The 17692-nt window shown below is 36.1% G+C and overlaps 1 protein-coding gene across 5 annotated transcripts in view; it reads right to left on the bottom strand.

Moving 5' to 3' along the window:
- Positions 1 to 17692, bottom strand: part of LOC139149029 (serine/threonine-protein kinase MRCK alpha-like) — a 66078-nt gene that overhangs the window by 20471 nt on the left and 27915 nt on the right. For all 5 annotated transcript variants that reach the window (XR_011556068.1, XM_070720523.1, XM_070720526.1 and 2 more), the window contains exons 8-18: positions 14358 to 14523; positions 11390 to 11552; positions 9696 to 9841; positions 8831 to 8983; positions 7579 to 7852; positions 7111 to 7246; positions 5358 to 5468; positions 4871 to 5017; positions 3856 to 4062; positions 2757 to 2881; positions 2367 to 2472 (exon numbers count right to left, since the gene is read on the bottom strand). Coding sequence is in view for 4 of the 5 variants with exons in the window: in XM_070720523.1 (XP_070576624.1) it covers positions 2367 to 2472; positions 2757 to 2881; positions 3856 to 4062; positions 4871 to 5017; positions 5358 to 5468; positions 7111 to 7246; positions 7579 to 7852; positions 8831 to 8983; positions 9696 to 9841; positions 11390 to 11552; positions 14358 to 14523 (1734 nt within the window). In the remaining variant the exon portion in view is untranslated. The remainder of the gene's footprint in view (positions 1 to 2366; positions 2473 to 2756; positions 2882 to 3855; positions 4063 to 4870; positions 5018 to 5357; positions 5469 to 7110; positions 7247 to 7578; positions 7853 to 8830; positions 8984 to 9695; positions 9842 to 11389; positions 11553 to 14357; positions 14524 to 17692) is intronic.

A 17692-nucleotide genomic window follows, 5' to 3' on the forward strand; every position in this document is an offset into this window, starting at 1 on the left:
TTTTATATCAGCCATCAAGGGAATCTACATCATTTAAACAAGCGGACCCAGCGGCCGATATAGCTCCGCTGTGTTTATGTAGAGATCGGCAATAACTATTTTTGACACATGTTGATGAAGAAGGTGGAAATCTTTGATAGCTCAATGCAGTGGCCAGAAAAAAGTGGCTAAAATAGCTGAAAAAATACACAATAGAACATTTCATTGTACTTTGAATATATCACATTGGATCATCCCCAAGAACATGTCAACCAAAGCTATCCGATGAGTAGTTTTTTGGAGAATAAAATTTTCTGACCAAAAATGGCAACAATCGCCCCAAAAAAATAAAATTTGCAGATTTCATCATAATTTCAAAAGATCAAATTTAGTTCATCTATAGAAACCTGTATACCAAATTTGAAAGCTGTTGAACAGTACTTTTTGAGAAACACATTTTTTAACCAAAAATGGAAAAATTGACCAAAAATTCAAAATTGCAGATTTCATCATAATTTTCAATAAATATTATTTAGTTCATCTATAGAAACCTGTATACCAAATTTCAAAGCTATCAGATGAGTAGTTTTGGAAATACACATTTTTTGACCAAAAATGGCAAAAATTGCCCCAAAATACAAAATTACAGATTTCATCAGAAATTCAATAAATATTACTAAGCTCATCTGTAGAAACCTGTATACCAAATTTCAAAGCCATCAGACCAGTACTTTTTGAGAAAGACATTTTTGACCAAAAATGGCAAAAATTGCCCCAAAATTACAAAATTGCAGATTTCATCATAATTTCAATAAATATCATTAAGGTGATCTGTAGGAACCTGTATACCAAATTACAAAGCTATCAGATGAGTAGTTTTGGAAATACACATTTTTTGACCAAAAGTGGCAAAAATTGCCCCAAAAATACAAAATTGCAGATTTCATCATAATTTCAATAAATATCATTTAGTTCATCTGTAGGAACCTGTATACCAAGTTTCAAAGCTATCAGATGAGTACTTTTGGAAATACACATTTTTTGACCAAAAATGGCAAAAATTGCTCCAAAAATACAAAATTACAGATTTCATCAGAAATTTAATATATATTACTTAGTTCATCTATAGAAACCTGTATGCCAAATTTCAAAACTATCAGACCAGTACTTTTGAGAAATACATTTTTTGACCAAAAATCACAAAAATTGCCTTAAAAATGCAAATTTGCATATTTCTGCACAATTTGAACAAATCTGAATTAGATCATCCTAGGGACATATGTACCAAATATCAAAGCTATCTGACTGGTAGTTTTGAAGGAGAAGATTTTTAAAGGTTTTTTTACCAAAAATGAAAAAAATTGCCTTAAAAATACAAATATGCAAATTTCACCACAATTTAAACAAATCTGTCTGAAGTCACCCTAAGTAAACTGCATATCAAATTTCAAAGCAATCAGACAAGCAGTTTCAGAGAAGAAGATTTTTTTACCAAAAACACCAAAAAATGCCCCAAAAATACAAATATGCAAATTTCACTACGATTTGAACAAACTTAAGTGAGGTCACTCCAAGTGAGCTGAATATAAAATTTCAAAGCAATTGGACTTGCGGTTTCAGAGGAGAAGGCAATTGTTGACGGACGACGACGGACGACGACGACGACGACGGACGACGACGGACGACGACGGAAAATCAACCTATTTGATAAGCTCCGCGTCGCTGACAGCGGAGCTAAAAACTTTTAAAATATCAAGTGCAGGGTTCTCCACAAGGGGATTTTGAGGGGTGGGCCACCCATCTGTTTTTCAAGCAATCTATTCATATGTTAATAACTGCACAACAGAATACATTTTCACAACAAAATAATATGCAAATTATGCATTGTTATGTAAATTGGCCGCCCTCTGTTTTTCTAAGCTGTGGATAACACTGAAGTGATTCCAAAATGACAGCATCAAGCAACAGAAAGCCACTCTCTTTTCACTTCATACCAAGATACATACAAATTTTTTATCCACAAATGATGTTGGAAAAAACGTTGACAGCACAGACGAACTTACCAAAAGACAACATTTCAACAAATTAAAGAATACAGCAAAGGTTACCCAGGTCTTCAACACAAGTAGTCTACCAGTAAAAATTTCACTTAAATAGTTAGTGAGAGGTGTATGTTTCAAATCACTGCTAGAAATACAGCAATCTTGACAACTTACACACTTTCATTTAATACTCTAATGATGTTCCACCATATTTGCATGGAGCATGACTACAATTTGAGTGCAGTGTCATTGATTGTCACATTCACATGGGCTTCCAGTGCTGGAAATGCTATGTTTTAAATAAACAGCACACATTACAAAACCCCTACCAGAGAGATTTCTTACCCTGGTTGCTCCAACCATACCAGTTACTTTAAGACCTTCCAATTCTTCTGTCATCTTTGTAGCCAATGCCTGTAAATATCCCCTGGCATCTTTCTCATCACTCACCCTGTGGAGGATACAGATTTTCTACTTCATACCTCATTTTTACCTCATTGAGCATCTTTGTAACCTCATTCAACAAAGGATTTGGTTCAGAGAACTTCCGATGCAAAAACAGTGACATACATTTTCAGTTTTGAAATATTACAATAACAAATATGATGGGGTGTTCACACATGCCACAAATCTGCATCTAATAGCTCACATACAGCGAGCATATTCAACTAGGATGTTTCCAAAAGCAGAGTATAGGGGCAATGATTTTGAGGAGTGGCAGACAAAAAGACTCACCATTGAATAATTTCAGAAATTTGTGCTTCCCAGTGAGCGACAGAATCCTTCTTGTCTGATAGTTCTCTCATTTCTTCTTCAACTTGTCTGTGTGATCTAATCAGTCTGTCTGCTTCTAAATTTGCCTGGAAGGACAGGGTGAAAATTCCAAACATACATATTTTGTCAGTCAAAAATCTCCTCTTTTGGACTTTTGTACTTCATTGCTACATCACAGTTTGAAAGTAGCACTGTATATTCTGACCTCTGAAGACCGCTAGTTTCCAACTCTCTGTGGATGTCAAATCCATCCATGCCTAGGAAATACTGTGGTGGTTTGACCAATATATTTGTTATAAAAGATCAACACAGGGTACATGCAACTTGCACACTTCTGATTGCTGGCTCGAGATCTGGACTGGTGATACAACATAGCTAGGAAAATAACCTGTTGAAACAGGTACCGGCATAAGAAGATGAGCAATTTTGGATTTGGATGCAGGCATTGAAACAATCAAAGCTTGTAATTTTGACAACGCTTTTTGTACAAGCCAACTGTTGAAACAGAAAATAACTTCTCCGTAAAAATTGTATTTGGCTGGAGGATAATACTTAAAATAGAACTAAGCCAGGAGCATTTGTCTGTACTATTACGTCTAGATGAAGAGATCCATTGCTGTTATCCCATAAAGACAATTTATAGCTGTTACTCTGTGAAACACTGCACTCCTAAAACTGCGAGTCAAATCAACAGTCTCTATAAAAACTCAGAGTATGATATCACATTACAACAAAACACTCTGAAGGCATGGTAACGGAGAAACATACTGAAAATGTATACACTGAATTTCTGTATCCAGAACATCAGCATAACTATTTCAAACACAGTGTCTCTAAGGATAGATTAACAGAACAGCAAGACCTCGGCAAATGGGTCATTCAGTTTTATATCTGTGTGGCACAAGAAAAATGGCTGTTGGTTTCATAGCATTCAAAATTCCATGTCATGAAATAAAGTTTCGGTAAAACAACCTTTGTGATATCACATAACTTTTATGACATCCTCAATGTAGGAGACAGCACATACACGATGTTAAAAAATTCCATTACATATGCTTACTCTGTCAAGTTCAGCTTGTAACTTCCTATTTTCTTCTTGTTCTTTGATAATATCACGTTCATACTTTCTCTTGAGATCAGAATACTTGTCATCGTGTTCCATGAGACTAGCTTTCCTGGCACTTTCCAGTTTCTCTTTTGTTGCATGCAAGTCTTTTCTCAGTGAATGTATCTGACTCTCACTGTCTTGCAACTGCTCTCTGAGACCCTGTCAAAACCAAAATTAAGATTTTGAATGCATCAGAAAGTCAATGATGCACTCACAAAGCAAATACCATTTTTGCAAACTTTGCGAGAAATTAATACAAAATGGTGCGATACGTGCCGATCAATACATCACTGTTTGTAAGGCTTCTGATTAAAACCCATCATCACATGATTCTCGAATATGTGAGGTCATCACAGGCTTGTCTGGACAGATATCATTAAAACAGATAATTATGTTGAGAATCAAACTGTTACAGTCACGAAATTTCATTCCATATCAAATTTTAAAAGACATCCTTGCTTCACAATAGTTGATCAAGAGTTATACAGTATATGTTTGAAGAAACCTGGACTTTGCTCAACAGCACTTTTAAGGCAGACTACACCTCAGAGACAGACATTTGGATTCTCAAACTTTCACAATACTCCTTTAGTCTACCATTTGTAGGGTCTCATTTTGAAACTAATGGAGTAAACGAAGTTTCCACCGGCTTCCTTTATTGCCAAAATAGAAAACTTAATTTTTCTCCACGAAGTTCACACAAGGATGACAGTCTATTTTTTAATTTCAAGTGTCGGTATATATTGGGTACTTTGTTCCTCTAATACCAAATTGTGCATGGTGACTCCAATTTTCTATCTTGATTTTGAAAGGAGATGATTTTAAGTTTCCATACCAAAAGTTTGAACGAAGTTTTAAGTCTCTTTCAATTATATTATATTCAATTTTATCTTAAAATCCTGCATTTGCAATCCTTGTCGGACAATTTGCACTCAAAATCTATAAAGAACTTTGAAATGCCACATACGTTGATTTCCTTGGAGTGCCTAGTTTTCTCTTTGACAAGACTTTCTTCATACATGACATCTTTCTTTTCCATAGTAGCTTTGAGCTTTGCAATTTCTTGTTGTTTGTCCAATCCGCTTGAACTTGGAGTCCTTCCCAAGGCTCTTTTCTGTAAAAAAAACCAAATGGATTTAGAGTCCTTGAAATAGCTTTCCAAAAGCATATATGAAGACCATACATTACTAAGACGAGGTTTTATTACATAGAGCTGTCACACCAATAATGGAGAGAAAAGAGGGTTGCAGGTACACTGTTTGTATATGAACACAATAAATTGAACTTAACTTTGTATTATATTGTAAAATATTTCAACTTTAACAATACTTTGCCTATATTAGATCTGTGACACATCTTCGCCCAATGCTTACAATGTAGCAGTATTTGTTCAAATTCTGTATTATTGCTGTGTATGACACTTTTAAGTTACTGAGAATGAAACTTTTTCCCACCTTCATAATTTCATTTTCATCTTCTAATTGCTTGGAATACTGTTCACTGCGTTCTCGTAATTTCTTCTCTTTGCTAACTTCAGACATGATTTGCTCCATCTGTACTTCATACTGTAACATGGACAGAAAGAACAATCAGTTTATCATCCTTCTCTGACAGGGTTACAGTCCACGAGTGTCGGACTCAATTTAGATGATAACGAGACATGTTTCAATAAACTTGTCGTCAAAACTACCTTTTACTCAAAAGTTCTATTTGAGTTCATTACCATGCATTATCCATCACCAGTCACTACATCAGTGCCTGCTTTTGGATCAGAAGATTCCATTTGGTGTAATGTTTTTGGAAGTGTCTGCGAAAACAGGCATTCCTACTAGATTCCTTTGGGCAAGAACAGGACTCAATGATAACCACGATTGAGAACAACCCTATTGACTGCATCAGTGTTTTCCTGACATGCAACAAATTTCACTAACTGCTTACAGCGAGTCGTATTACAATAACATGGGATACTTTCACAGATATATCTACCGTATAATGCCCAACATTTCACTCACTGTGTTTAACACCACAGAGTATGCTTATGTAAAAACTGCACTTACGCATTTCAACTCATTAGCAAAATAAATGGTGCAACTTAATACCATTGTTGATGGCAATACTTGTAAACACTATAATGTCTGAGCTATGATCCCCTCCACTTCTATTTCTCATCTATAATGGACAAAACCTCACCACAATAATCAATGGGGTCATACCACAATTCGGCTGTCAAGGGTTAGTCATGGAATTGTTGAATGAGCAGGGAATGTGTCTGTTTTCAATCATCCATAAGCTTATTAGTTACTGCAAACAATGATACTGTTTATAGAAACCTCAACTACAAAACCTCAAAAGACATCAAAAACCACATAAAACCAAGTGCTGATAGCCGTGTTACAGAGCGATAATAGGGGAAAAAATCACTTGTTTACTTGCTACAACATTCCCTGTTGATTAAACTTTGCATTATCTAGACTAAATATGCTTTCAGTAGCTAGGAGAGTGCAGCTGTTGATATAAACCAATGTCAAAACATAACTATTGATATTGTAAAATCCTACTTTTCCTCTGCAAGTTTAAAACTGAAATTATCTACTCTAGCAAGACAGTAACCAGTTATTCAAAATCAAACACATATCATTGTCTAAACCTTCAATATCGTTCCATTCCTTTAGCTTTGATTAGATTTTCAAAAGCAAAGTGATATCTGATAGTGCAAGGCAGATGTCATCTTAACATTTCTGTACTGTATCGAGTAATGGGAATTGCTTGGAAGTTTCAAAAAATTACAGAAGAAACGATTATCCATGAAAAATTGGACATGAGGAGTACAATTCTTCAAAAGCACTGCAGTTGATTCTTAATTCACTCAAGAAACAACAATGATATCTGCAGAAAGGGAAATATAATAGATGAATCAAAGACAGTCCTTAAGATTGGCTCTAGAAAGTTTGAGGGCGCTGTTGATTAACAGTTCTACTGGCAGCATCAAGATCATAACGTTTCTCAATGTGCAACTGATACTTTGTTATGTACTCATGATTTAAAATCAAAACACTTAACAAAATCACTGTAGCATATACACTTAAACAAACAAAAATTGAAAGCCTGCTCCCAGACATTTCGACAAACTGTCCATGTAGTCCTAATCACAGATCAGGTACATGAAACCTTGCCAGCACATGCCATTGCTAGATTTCATAACCATACCTCTTTCCGTGATTTTTCAGTTCTCCTCAAGTCTTGTCTCATGACATCCACTCTCTGCATTGCTTCTTCTACTTCTTCTTCCTTCTCACGGACCAGCCGAGATAACTTCTGTTTCTGCGACCGCAATTCTGATAACCTGAACATGAAGAAAGAACAACAATGCATTTATGTTTATTGCAATGAATCATGCATTAATGACAGAGACTTTTAAGAAAGTGCTCTCTTCTCATTTCTTAATCAATGTAACCATTTTATTGACCTTGCATTTGTATAACTTGACATGAAAAAGAACAAACATAACTCAAAGCATCAGTATTATCTGGCATCTGTGACAACTGCAGCCTAGCTTTCATTTGGATATCTCAAAAGCCAGCTAGTGTGAATTCAAGGTATAATTACAATTTAAAATCATCTGCATCATCTCCAGGACTCAAGTTGAAAACAGATACAATGTAGTAAATTTCTTACCTATCACTTATGTCTGTGAATTCTTGCATTGCCAATTTCCTTTGTGAGTGTGCCTCCTTCAGTTCTTTGGTTTGTGATTTGTATCTTTCATGAAGTTGTTCAAAATCTCTCTGTGTGTCTTCCCGTTCCATTTTCAATCTCTTGTTGTCCTTCTCCAGCGATTTGATCCGACTGTCTGACTTCAGCTTGTCTCCTTCCCTGCTTTCCAATTCCTTCTTGATTGCCAGTACTTCTTTGAGATCTCTTTCCATGTGTTTTGCTTCCGAGTGAGACTCTGAAATGTGACACAGCACAATGCAGAAGATCATTCTCTAGAATTGCTTTGCCTTGAATGAATCTTCCATACAGTATTAATATTTGCACTACCATATTTTTGATAATTTATTACTATTGTTTTGTCCAGTGAAGTTGGGTCTTCATACAGACATTTGAAGGCTCCATTAAATCCAAGTTACTTAAAATTCAAGGACTTTCAAGGTCTTTTTTCAGCAATTTTCAAGGATATTTTAGGTGTAAAATAACATTTTACATATATCAGTTTTACAATATATCATTTTTACATATCATGTTACATATCATTTTTATGATATTGCGACACATTATATTGCCAGTTTTTGAAACTGTGGATGGGTTATCAATTCTGCAGGACTTTCAAAGACTCAATGTCATTTTCAAGGACTTTTCCATCACTTTCCACGAGGATTTTTTATCCTGTATATGGTATTGAAAGGATGAAATTCAATTGACAGATTATGAACATTTTCCTTTTTGTGAAACAAAAATAAAATCAAGAATAAAAACACTTGACTAAATGATTTCCAATGTGCCAACATATTTCAGATACATTAACAGTTTTACTCAAACTTATTTTCAATTAACTAAAATAACTGATTTTAACATTTAACCTTCAGTTCTCCTGACAAATTACCATACAACATAAAACCTACAATCTATAAAATAAACAAATGTGAAATTTCTCTCTGAGCAATTACCAGACCTTGCATTGTTACGGTGAACAAAACAAAATATCAATTTCACCCGCTTTGCCAGAAAAAAATGTGACCCTGTGAAAACACTGACCTGTAGAACTGAAACAACAAATTCTTACATCTGACTTGCAATACATGAAATAAGTTAAAGAATGTTTGTAAAATATGCAGAGCAAATCCCTGTATTGACACAAGACAGCAGACACTTATTCTGGCATATTTTCCCTTTCTGTTTAAGTCATACATGCAAGTACTTGGCATACCTTGGAGTTTCTTCTTAAACATAACAACTTCATCCCTAAGTCTCCTGATTTCAGCTTCAGCTGCACCGGAACCGGTGATTATGCCTCCCGGTGGTGCCTCCATTGAACTACCACCGCCAGTAGACAGTTGATGTTGCAGAGCTCTTGTGGTATCTGTGCACGACCGAGAACAAGATCAAGAAAGGAAAATAATGAACAAGATATGGTAAACACAGCCAGAGGTTCATAACAACTTGAACAGAGACAAATATTCAACTGCATGGTACACCACACCCCCCGTGTGAAAGAAAATATTAAGTATTAACCCTGTGTGATGAAACGAAACTTAGCATAGTTCAAAACCAACTGAAATTTCACCCTGCTAGGAGACTGCTTTGACAAACTAAATACAAACACAAGATACACTGATACTTTCCCACAAAATTAATATCTTCCAATGTTTCTAGTCATGTGTACTGTCCACAAATTTATCACTTTGTTCAGGCTTAATGCTTACATCTTATAATGCAGATAACTTTTTTGCTTTTTTTCCAATGATGTAGTTTCAACATTTTTGTACCAAAATAAAATGTGATATGATATACTTTGTTTGCATGCAACACATGTAACAAAAATGTGGCTTTAACCTTTGACATTGACTTCTCACCTTTATAGTTCAAAATACAACCTGTCAGCTGCCCCTTTGACAATGTCTCTTTGGCTAAACTTTTAGAGGCAGGTCAAGGCAGGTCAATGGTTCAAACATCCTAGTAATTTTACATTTTTCAACTTCAATCTTCAGTAGTTGATAACTAAAAACATTCAAACCCAGTTGCTAACACCACCATTCCTTCCCCTCTCCTCCAAGACAAAAACTTTCTCTCACCTGTAAGTTTCCTGGACAGTTCTGATTTTTCACTCTCAAGTCGTTTGATTCTCCTTTCATAGGCTTCTACAGCTAAAGTACCAATGCTGTCATTTTCCATGTCCACAGTTTTGGCATTTACTAAAGATCCAAGGTCACTGAGCGGACTGGGTGGAAGAAATTACAAAATATTTTTGTGAACAAAAAGAACACTACTGCAAGATAAAAACATCAAACATCCAAAACACATGTACAGAATAATTATGATTTAAGGTTTGAAAAACTGAAGTAGCTTCAGCTGAATTAACTGACTACTGTATTTCCTTTGTATTGAAAATAATACAACTGTTTATTTGCATGTTTGCCTTTTACAAGAGAAACTCTGATACTGTTCAGTGCAAAACATTTACGTATCAGTGTCTTGAGAATATTTTTGAAGGCATAACATGGCAATTTTACAAAGTATGGACACTATGAATGTCAACCACTCCAACAGGGTACTCAAACAAATACAGTATGAGCATATAGTTGTGGATTCTTTTACAATTTACGCAGTATCTGTGGAAAGCATGTGAGCAGAACTGATGGTGGCAATCAGGCATGATTAACAGACAGAAAAACAAGCAATAACATTTTGACTTGTGTGAGATGCCATTCTACAGGAGACAGCCAGGAAAAAAAACACCAGTCCTCCTTGAAGACTCCTCTATGGCACTGCCACCGTGGTGAAGACAGAGGACCAAAACTGCCCATAACTCAGATTGAAAACCAGTCACCTGACTGAAAGGCGTGACTTTCCCTTACTTTCACAGATTTGCTGAGAAGAAAGGCTTCTACCTCTGACCAAACTGCAGGCATTACTGTCTGCAGAAAAGCCATGTAGTGATTCTTAGTAGACTACAACAGTTGCTCTGAAAAACAGATGATTGTACCAATGACCTAGTTTACACACACAAAACACTGGTTTCTTTCTTGCATGTTTTCATGTGACCCTCTCATATGGTTTGAGTTTTGTTTATGTATGATGTAATTGTGGTGTCTAGAGCATAACCGCAATGTCTCAAGTCCCACATTTCAGTACAGAACAACTTAGCTTAGAGTCAAAGAAGTCGGAGAGGAATAGCCAGCTCAATCTGCTGAAGAAACAAGTTTTATAACTTTTGGAAGGTTAGGTGTTGAAGTTTATGTCATTACATGGAAAGAAACTTCTGACATCTACTTCTTTGTCTATCACATGAAGGCTGACTTACAGGATGTGTATTACATACATCATTGAAGGTAAGTAGCACTGTGCTGCAGAACTATCTTGCCACCATCACTACCTTTAACAGGCAGGCAAGTCTGTAGAACCATCACTTCCCTTGTCCAACGGAACATTTAGACAAGTTTCCACTACTAGGGACAGAGGGGCTGTATAGCATGTATGACAAATGCCATGGTAAAGTATCACATAGTCTGACTGTACAGCATTGGCCTTTGAACCTTAGATGCAAAACCCAAACTGCAATACTGCCTTGACAATGCAAGCCCCCTTCTCTCAAAAAATACAGTAGTCCTCATGGGAAAAAACAATGGAATACTCTAAGATTTGCAGAAGCAAAGGGGAGGCAGGACAGATCTTTACCATACAAGCAGGTACATGTTACTATGATAGCATTTTGATAATCAATGACAAAGTACACACAGAAATTAAGGCGGGGACATCGATAACTTACCTATCTCTTGTAAATGTAAATCCTACAAAGGGTAGGTGATTGCCATTGAATGCTGCATGTGATGTTGGAGGTACTGACTCCGACTGACGGAAATCATTATCATCCACATCAAAGTTGGAAGTGTCCGTTGGACTGCTAACTTCAGGGATGTACGGAGGGACCACTGCAAAATTGTAAACAGACATTAACATTATCATTACATGTGTGAAAGCACCACGGTAGAAGTGAAAGGTCAGGCTGAATGGTATTAGCTATGCATAAGATAAAAGATACACTGCTGGACTCATATTCACTGATAACAAGTCATCGTTGATGACACAGTCCCCACTTGTTAATAATGGGTACTTTGATTACATGTCCTCGGAGAGGATAGAGTCCTCTTCATTAATTAGGTCTGTGATAAAAATACTTTGATACAGATGGCGCTCAATGGCCAAGAATGAGTTCCATGGTGATGAAAACATAAAACCAATGTAGGCCACCATCCTAAAGTTCATAAAATGAGTCAACTAGGAATTAATCAACAGGATGTTGCAAAACATTTTTGCATACAATTCTAACACTTAACAGATTATCACTGGTACCATATTTCATAAAGTTTGATGCAGTATTTATAACACTATGAGATCAACATCTGTATCAAGTTTCATCACATTTGACGTTGTATTAATTTGTGGCTATATCACCCTAATTAGGAAAGTTCATTACTTATGCAATTACAAATTAATTAAAATGACACTGATAAATGTCTTTTTCAATGTTAAAGCAATGTGAGCTTAACATCGGTTAACATCTGTATAAAGTTTCATGAATTTGATGCAGTACATATTTCTTGACATATCAGCCTACTTACGAAACTTCAATAATTGACATGTTACTGCTACATGACGTGAAACAAATTGACGAGCATATGTATGAAATAGGTCAATGTCAACTTTGAATGATACTGGTGGAAATATGTCTGAGTTATGGCTCTGTACATGAAAACATCGTAATAAAATGGCTGCCTAGCAACCATATTGGATCGTATCACATAAAAATCGATGTACATATGTATGACATAGGTCAATGTCCTTGTACCAACTTTGAATAAAATCAGTTGAGATATGCCTGAGTTATGCCTCTGTATATGAAAAAATCGTAACAAAATGGCCACACAGCAGCCATATTGGATCGTATCACAAAACAAATCGACATGCATATCTATGAAATTGGTCAATGTCCTTGTAGCAATGTTGAATAAAATCGGTTGAAACATGTCTGAGTTGTGGCTCTGTACATGAAAAAATCATAATAAAATGGCCGCCTGGCGGCCATATTGGATCGTATCACAAAAAAAATTGACGTGCATATCTATGACATTGGTCAATGTCCTTGTACCAACTTTGAATAAAATTGGTTGAAACATGTCTGAGTTATGGCTCTGTACATGAAAAAATCGTAATAAAATGGCCGCCTGGCGGCCATATTGGATCGTATCCCAAAACAAATCGACGTGCATCTGTATGACATATGAAGTAATCCTTGTACCAAGTTTGAATGAAATCGCTTCTTGCATCTCTGAGATATCTGTGTGAACGGACGGACGCACGCACACACGCACGCACGCACGCACGCACGGACGCACGCACGGACATGACCAAACCTATAAGTCCCCCCGGACGGTGTCCGTGGGGACTAATTATCCTTAAAATGATAATACCTATATAACAGAGTAACATGTCCTGAAAAGGTCAAATAAAATTTGTGTTCATGAGGGAAAGAAGACAAAACAACAAAGTTATCATTTTGATTCATGGCACATATACCAAAGTACACTTAGATTACACTTCCTATTCAATGAACTGCAATAATTCCCTTTTCACGAGTTTTTTGCATGATGTGGGCAGCATGAGTGCACATTACACTGAGCAAACATTGAATCATCAAAACACTCCTTTACCCCATGATACACCCAGATTCCCAACACTCGTATAGGTAGTCGTAAATTGGGCAAAGTTAAGCTTATACTATGTAATTTTGCACGCACGACATCATGTGTAACGTTTCCTCATTTTCCATTGCAATAATTTGTTACAATTCATACAAACAATACCAATGAATTAAAACCTTCAGTTCAACTAACAACCTGGTGAAGTAGTATATATGACAAACTAAGCTTATTTCAAGGGCTTCATAAACTGAAATGCTCACTGGCTATCTCTTTAACCTAACATAAAAAGACCATTGACTTGTTTGTCTGGGTACAATGCATGATTGTACGGACCATTCCCTAACTTTTTCATTACAACCAAGCTGAGAAAGTCCCAAGAGAAGGCAACTTATTGATCAAAGAAAATGCCACATGTGTTCATGTTAGCTTGTCAACCCGCTGCTGGATCACATTTCAGCCTTGAAAATTACAATGTTTTTATTTTTTTGTTTTTCCCTTGACCTTGACAGTAAGCTTCACACTAATGACAGCAAATTCCAAAGTATGGCTTTGTGAGCAGTGAATTTACAACAGAATTGTGTTTGATATGGTAATTATGGAAGCAAATGTGGTTTCCTTATCATGACTTATTCAACCACAGAAAACGATGGGATTCTTATATACCACAGGGTCCTCTACATTCAATAGATACTTCACTGCCCACAAATGAAAGAAATTTGTGAAAATTTCATTTTAACAATATACATAATACAGAATACAGTTTTGAAGTAAGAATAAAGGAATGGAGAATCTGTGAAGCTAAGAGAGTTGGTATTCCAACCCACACACTACAAGGAGATTGTAAACACATCAATCTTTCAGAGAATGGCGTAGAACTTATCCTCTGCTACCTACTCTGAAGGCAAAAGTACACCAAACTAGCCTTACAGGTAAATGGAAAGCCAGCATAAGTAGGAGTTATGGTGGTAATCAGATGATCCAATCAGAAAGAGTAATCTCTGCATAAACCCTGGCAATAAATCAAGGAAAACTTACTGTCTCGGATGTTGTCCCACTCGATTCCTTCAAACCAGGGATGGTTCTTGAAGTCGTCCAGGCCGTTTTGTCCCAGTCGGTGTTCAGAACTGCAGATGAGTTTCCTAATCAAGTCCTTGGCATCATCAGACACGTCATCAATGTCAGTTGGAAAGTCAAATCTCGTCTGTAGAGAAATGAACAGAGGAGTCAAAATGACGTTTATGAAAACAAACAATCCATGGGAAATGTGTTGATGATGAAGGGGAAAACAAGTGCTGTCATCCACGGTACATTTATCGCAAGGTGATGATGGCAAGCTAGCTCTCTGAACATAAAATAACCAACGAAAAGATTTATTGCTTGAAAATGTCACTTATCATTGTTGACAGTGGTACTTTTATGTCTTGGATAAAGCAGGCACTCTGCTGATGTCAATACTGTGTTTTATTGTATCTGAAAGGGCAGGCTGAAAGCATTTCAAAATACAGAAATACAGCAATAAAGTTTCGGGATACACAAATGATGGTTTACCAGCTGGAAGTCACCTCTAAGGAAAGATGGTTAATTCTATCTATGATGGCATTTCATCACACGATTGATGTTTGCCTTCAATATCACATAATAAATCATCAACACACTGCCGCGGTCTGTTTGCAGATTTCGTAATCTTTTTATTAGCAAGCAACAAACGCCATCACATATTTATCGGGTAAATTTCACATCATAAATTGTGAATATTTAATTCACTGTGAAGATGATAAACCAAACTATGAATACAAAATCCACTACAATTTGACTGACAGGAGTAATTTATCTACAATCTATGAAAGTATTTATCTCTCATTATATACAAATCTGACAAATACAAAGGTTGTGTTTCTCTATGAAGGACATACTGTCTGCCAATATGAATCATAAATTTAATATACACACACACACAAGTATGACATCATTCAAAAGTAAACAATTCAAAGGTCTATTCCGATATCACTAATTCTGACAGCACAAAATGACATTATTTCCGTAATAATGCAACTAAGTCATTCATACTGATAAGAGCCAATCAATCAGGCTTTAATACATGGTGTGTCATACTTGTAAGTAATCAAGATAATTGGAATTCATCTGCAACACTGCAATTTTCACATGCAGTGTTCAATTCCAAATATTCAACCTTTGCATTTGCTAAATAGACTGGTAAAGTAAGACAGTAACCTCAATCTAATTTACTCACACCTTTCATGAAATGTTGTTATTTAATCTGATTTACAAATTCTTAATTGTGCATGCCATAACTATGTAAAAGTAAATCAAATCCGATTCTGTGTGCCTAGCATTTCTGATTATTAGTTACCTGAATCTTGCCGTGATGTCACATGAAGAGATTTGAAACAAACACAGAGACTGCGACACAAATAATATAGCTATGAAGTCCACTTTATGCGTGCATCAAATATGGCTTTAGTAAGCCATTAAAGGAAAACTTTCTGAAATTCATCTTCATTACATCTAGCACAGACATTATTTATCGTATCCATTCATCACACTAACATTTGCTGAAGTATGAAACTAAATCATACCTAACAAATGTATGCATGATTTGCACATATTCAGTATTAACTGAGAGCAATTCTCTTCATCAGACATGAAGCGTTGTTCACAATTTTTTGGAATTGGTAGACAAATTACTAGTGACAGGTAGGCAGTGAAGTGAGGAAAGTTAACAGAAGATGTATATATCTTCATGGATGGGAAATTGTTTATGGGCAAACAGCTGGCCCCTATTATTGAATTGCTGGTCAATAGGATTGGTGTCCTGTCCAGAATGAACTCACTGGACATGAATCTTGCATTTCATCATGCCATCAGTAATCACATACATCACACGTAAATTTATCCACACTAATCACAAGTATCAGTCTAAATCTGGCTCTAATGATAATTTGTGGCTCTCTACATTTGTGCCTGATATTACCGTGACGAGATACAGTGAAAAGTGGTGACGTCTTCCACTGGAGGGATCAGATCAGAACAGAAGTTTATTCAAAGTGACGTCGTCTTCTTGGATTGCATCAGCTTTGTCCATTAACAGTATAAAGATGTTCATTTATAAAAATACAACCTGTCATACCCACATAAAGTTATCCTCTGTTTAAATAAAAACCAAGTGTACTTTATCCAAAACAGCCTCATTAAACCTCCTTAAAAGGTGAACTCAAATTGAAGAATATTCCAGCCCACAATCAATGCCTATTCTTAGCAGCAGATATAAATAATCCGGAATCACTTGTCAGTTTAGTGACATGGCAGTTCACAAAACAGCAATTCAACAGAACCACGATGTGACGGGTGTGACGTGCGAACCGATTCCTGTTTACATGCAGCTTGCCATTCAAGCATTGATCAGATGATATCCTAAGACCCAAGTAATGCGCACTAACTGACAGATGCATTAAGAGTGTCCACAGGAAGATTTTCCTAGAATAATGTCATTTGCTGACACAACACATCTGTTTGTTGATCTTAATGTGTCTCTGGCTCCAATCCAAGCTTTCTCTCTTTCCGAGGTGAACCATTGATATTCCCTGTAATATCGCGACTTGAAACTTTGATGGACGAATGACAAATGATATCAAACACCACATCCTGAACTCAATACCTCATACAGATCAATTTTCCTGTTGGTTTCACTCATGATACCATCATTTTCAATTCACTACATGTCTTTTTATCAAGGGTGGTGCGGTGCAGCAGAGGGTCTTTTGCCAGGGCTCCTCTGAATAGTCAAATGAAGAAACGCCAGATATGTTGTTGTATGTCCTTAACTAAATACCTATATCCCTAAACCCTAGGAAATCATTTCACACTATCAATAAGCTTAGCATCACTAAAACTGATGGACTATTAAAATAAAAAATAAAAAAAATTAAAAAAATTTAAAAAAACAACAATTCTCTCTGCCTTTTGAAGAAAGTTTCAAACCAAACTGTTTATATCTTATCCATCTGGAGAACACAGGTGACCTACGGTGTGACATTTGTCCAAAGGTCACATCATAGATTTTCTGATTGCTTTGATTGTAAACAACACAGTTTATTACCACTTTTACATACACACCTAACAATTAGCCTAGAGTAAATCATAGGACTGGCATCCTTCCAAATCCAACCTATGTCCCACAATGCACACAGGAGTACGACTTTCATTCTATTTCTAGGAATAAAAACAAAATTTAAAACATAAAAAGGTTTATTCCGTCATGGGCAACCATCACAGTTGTCTGAACCTGAACTTGTTGGAAGTGAATCTGCACGCAATACTTTCTGTAATTTACAATAATAGCATACTAATTG

The sequence above is a fragment of the Ptychodera flava genome, chromosome 14 (assembly GCF_041260155.1).
Source record: "Ptychodera flava strain L36383 chromosome 14, AS_Pfla_20210202, whole genome shotgun sequence".
NCBI classification, from domain to species: domain Eukaryota; kingdom Metazoa; phylum Hemichordata; class Enteropneusta; family Ptychoderidae; genus Ptychodera; species Ptychodera flava.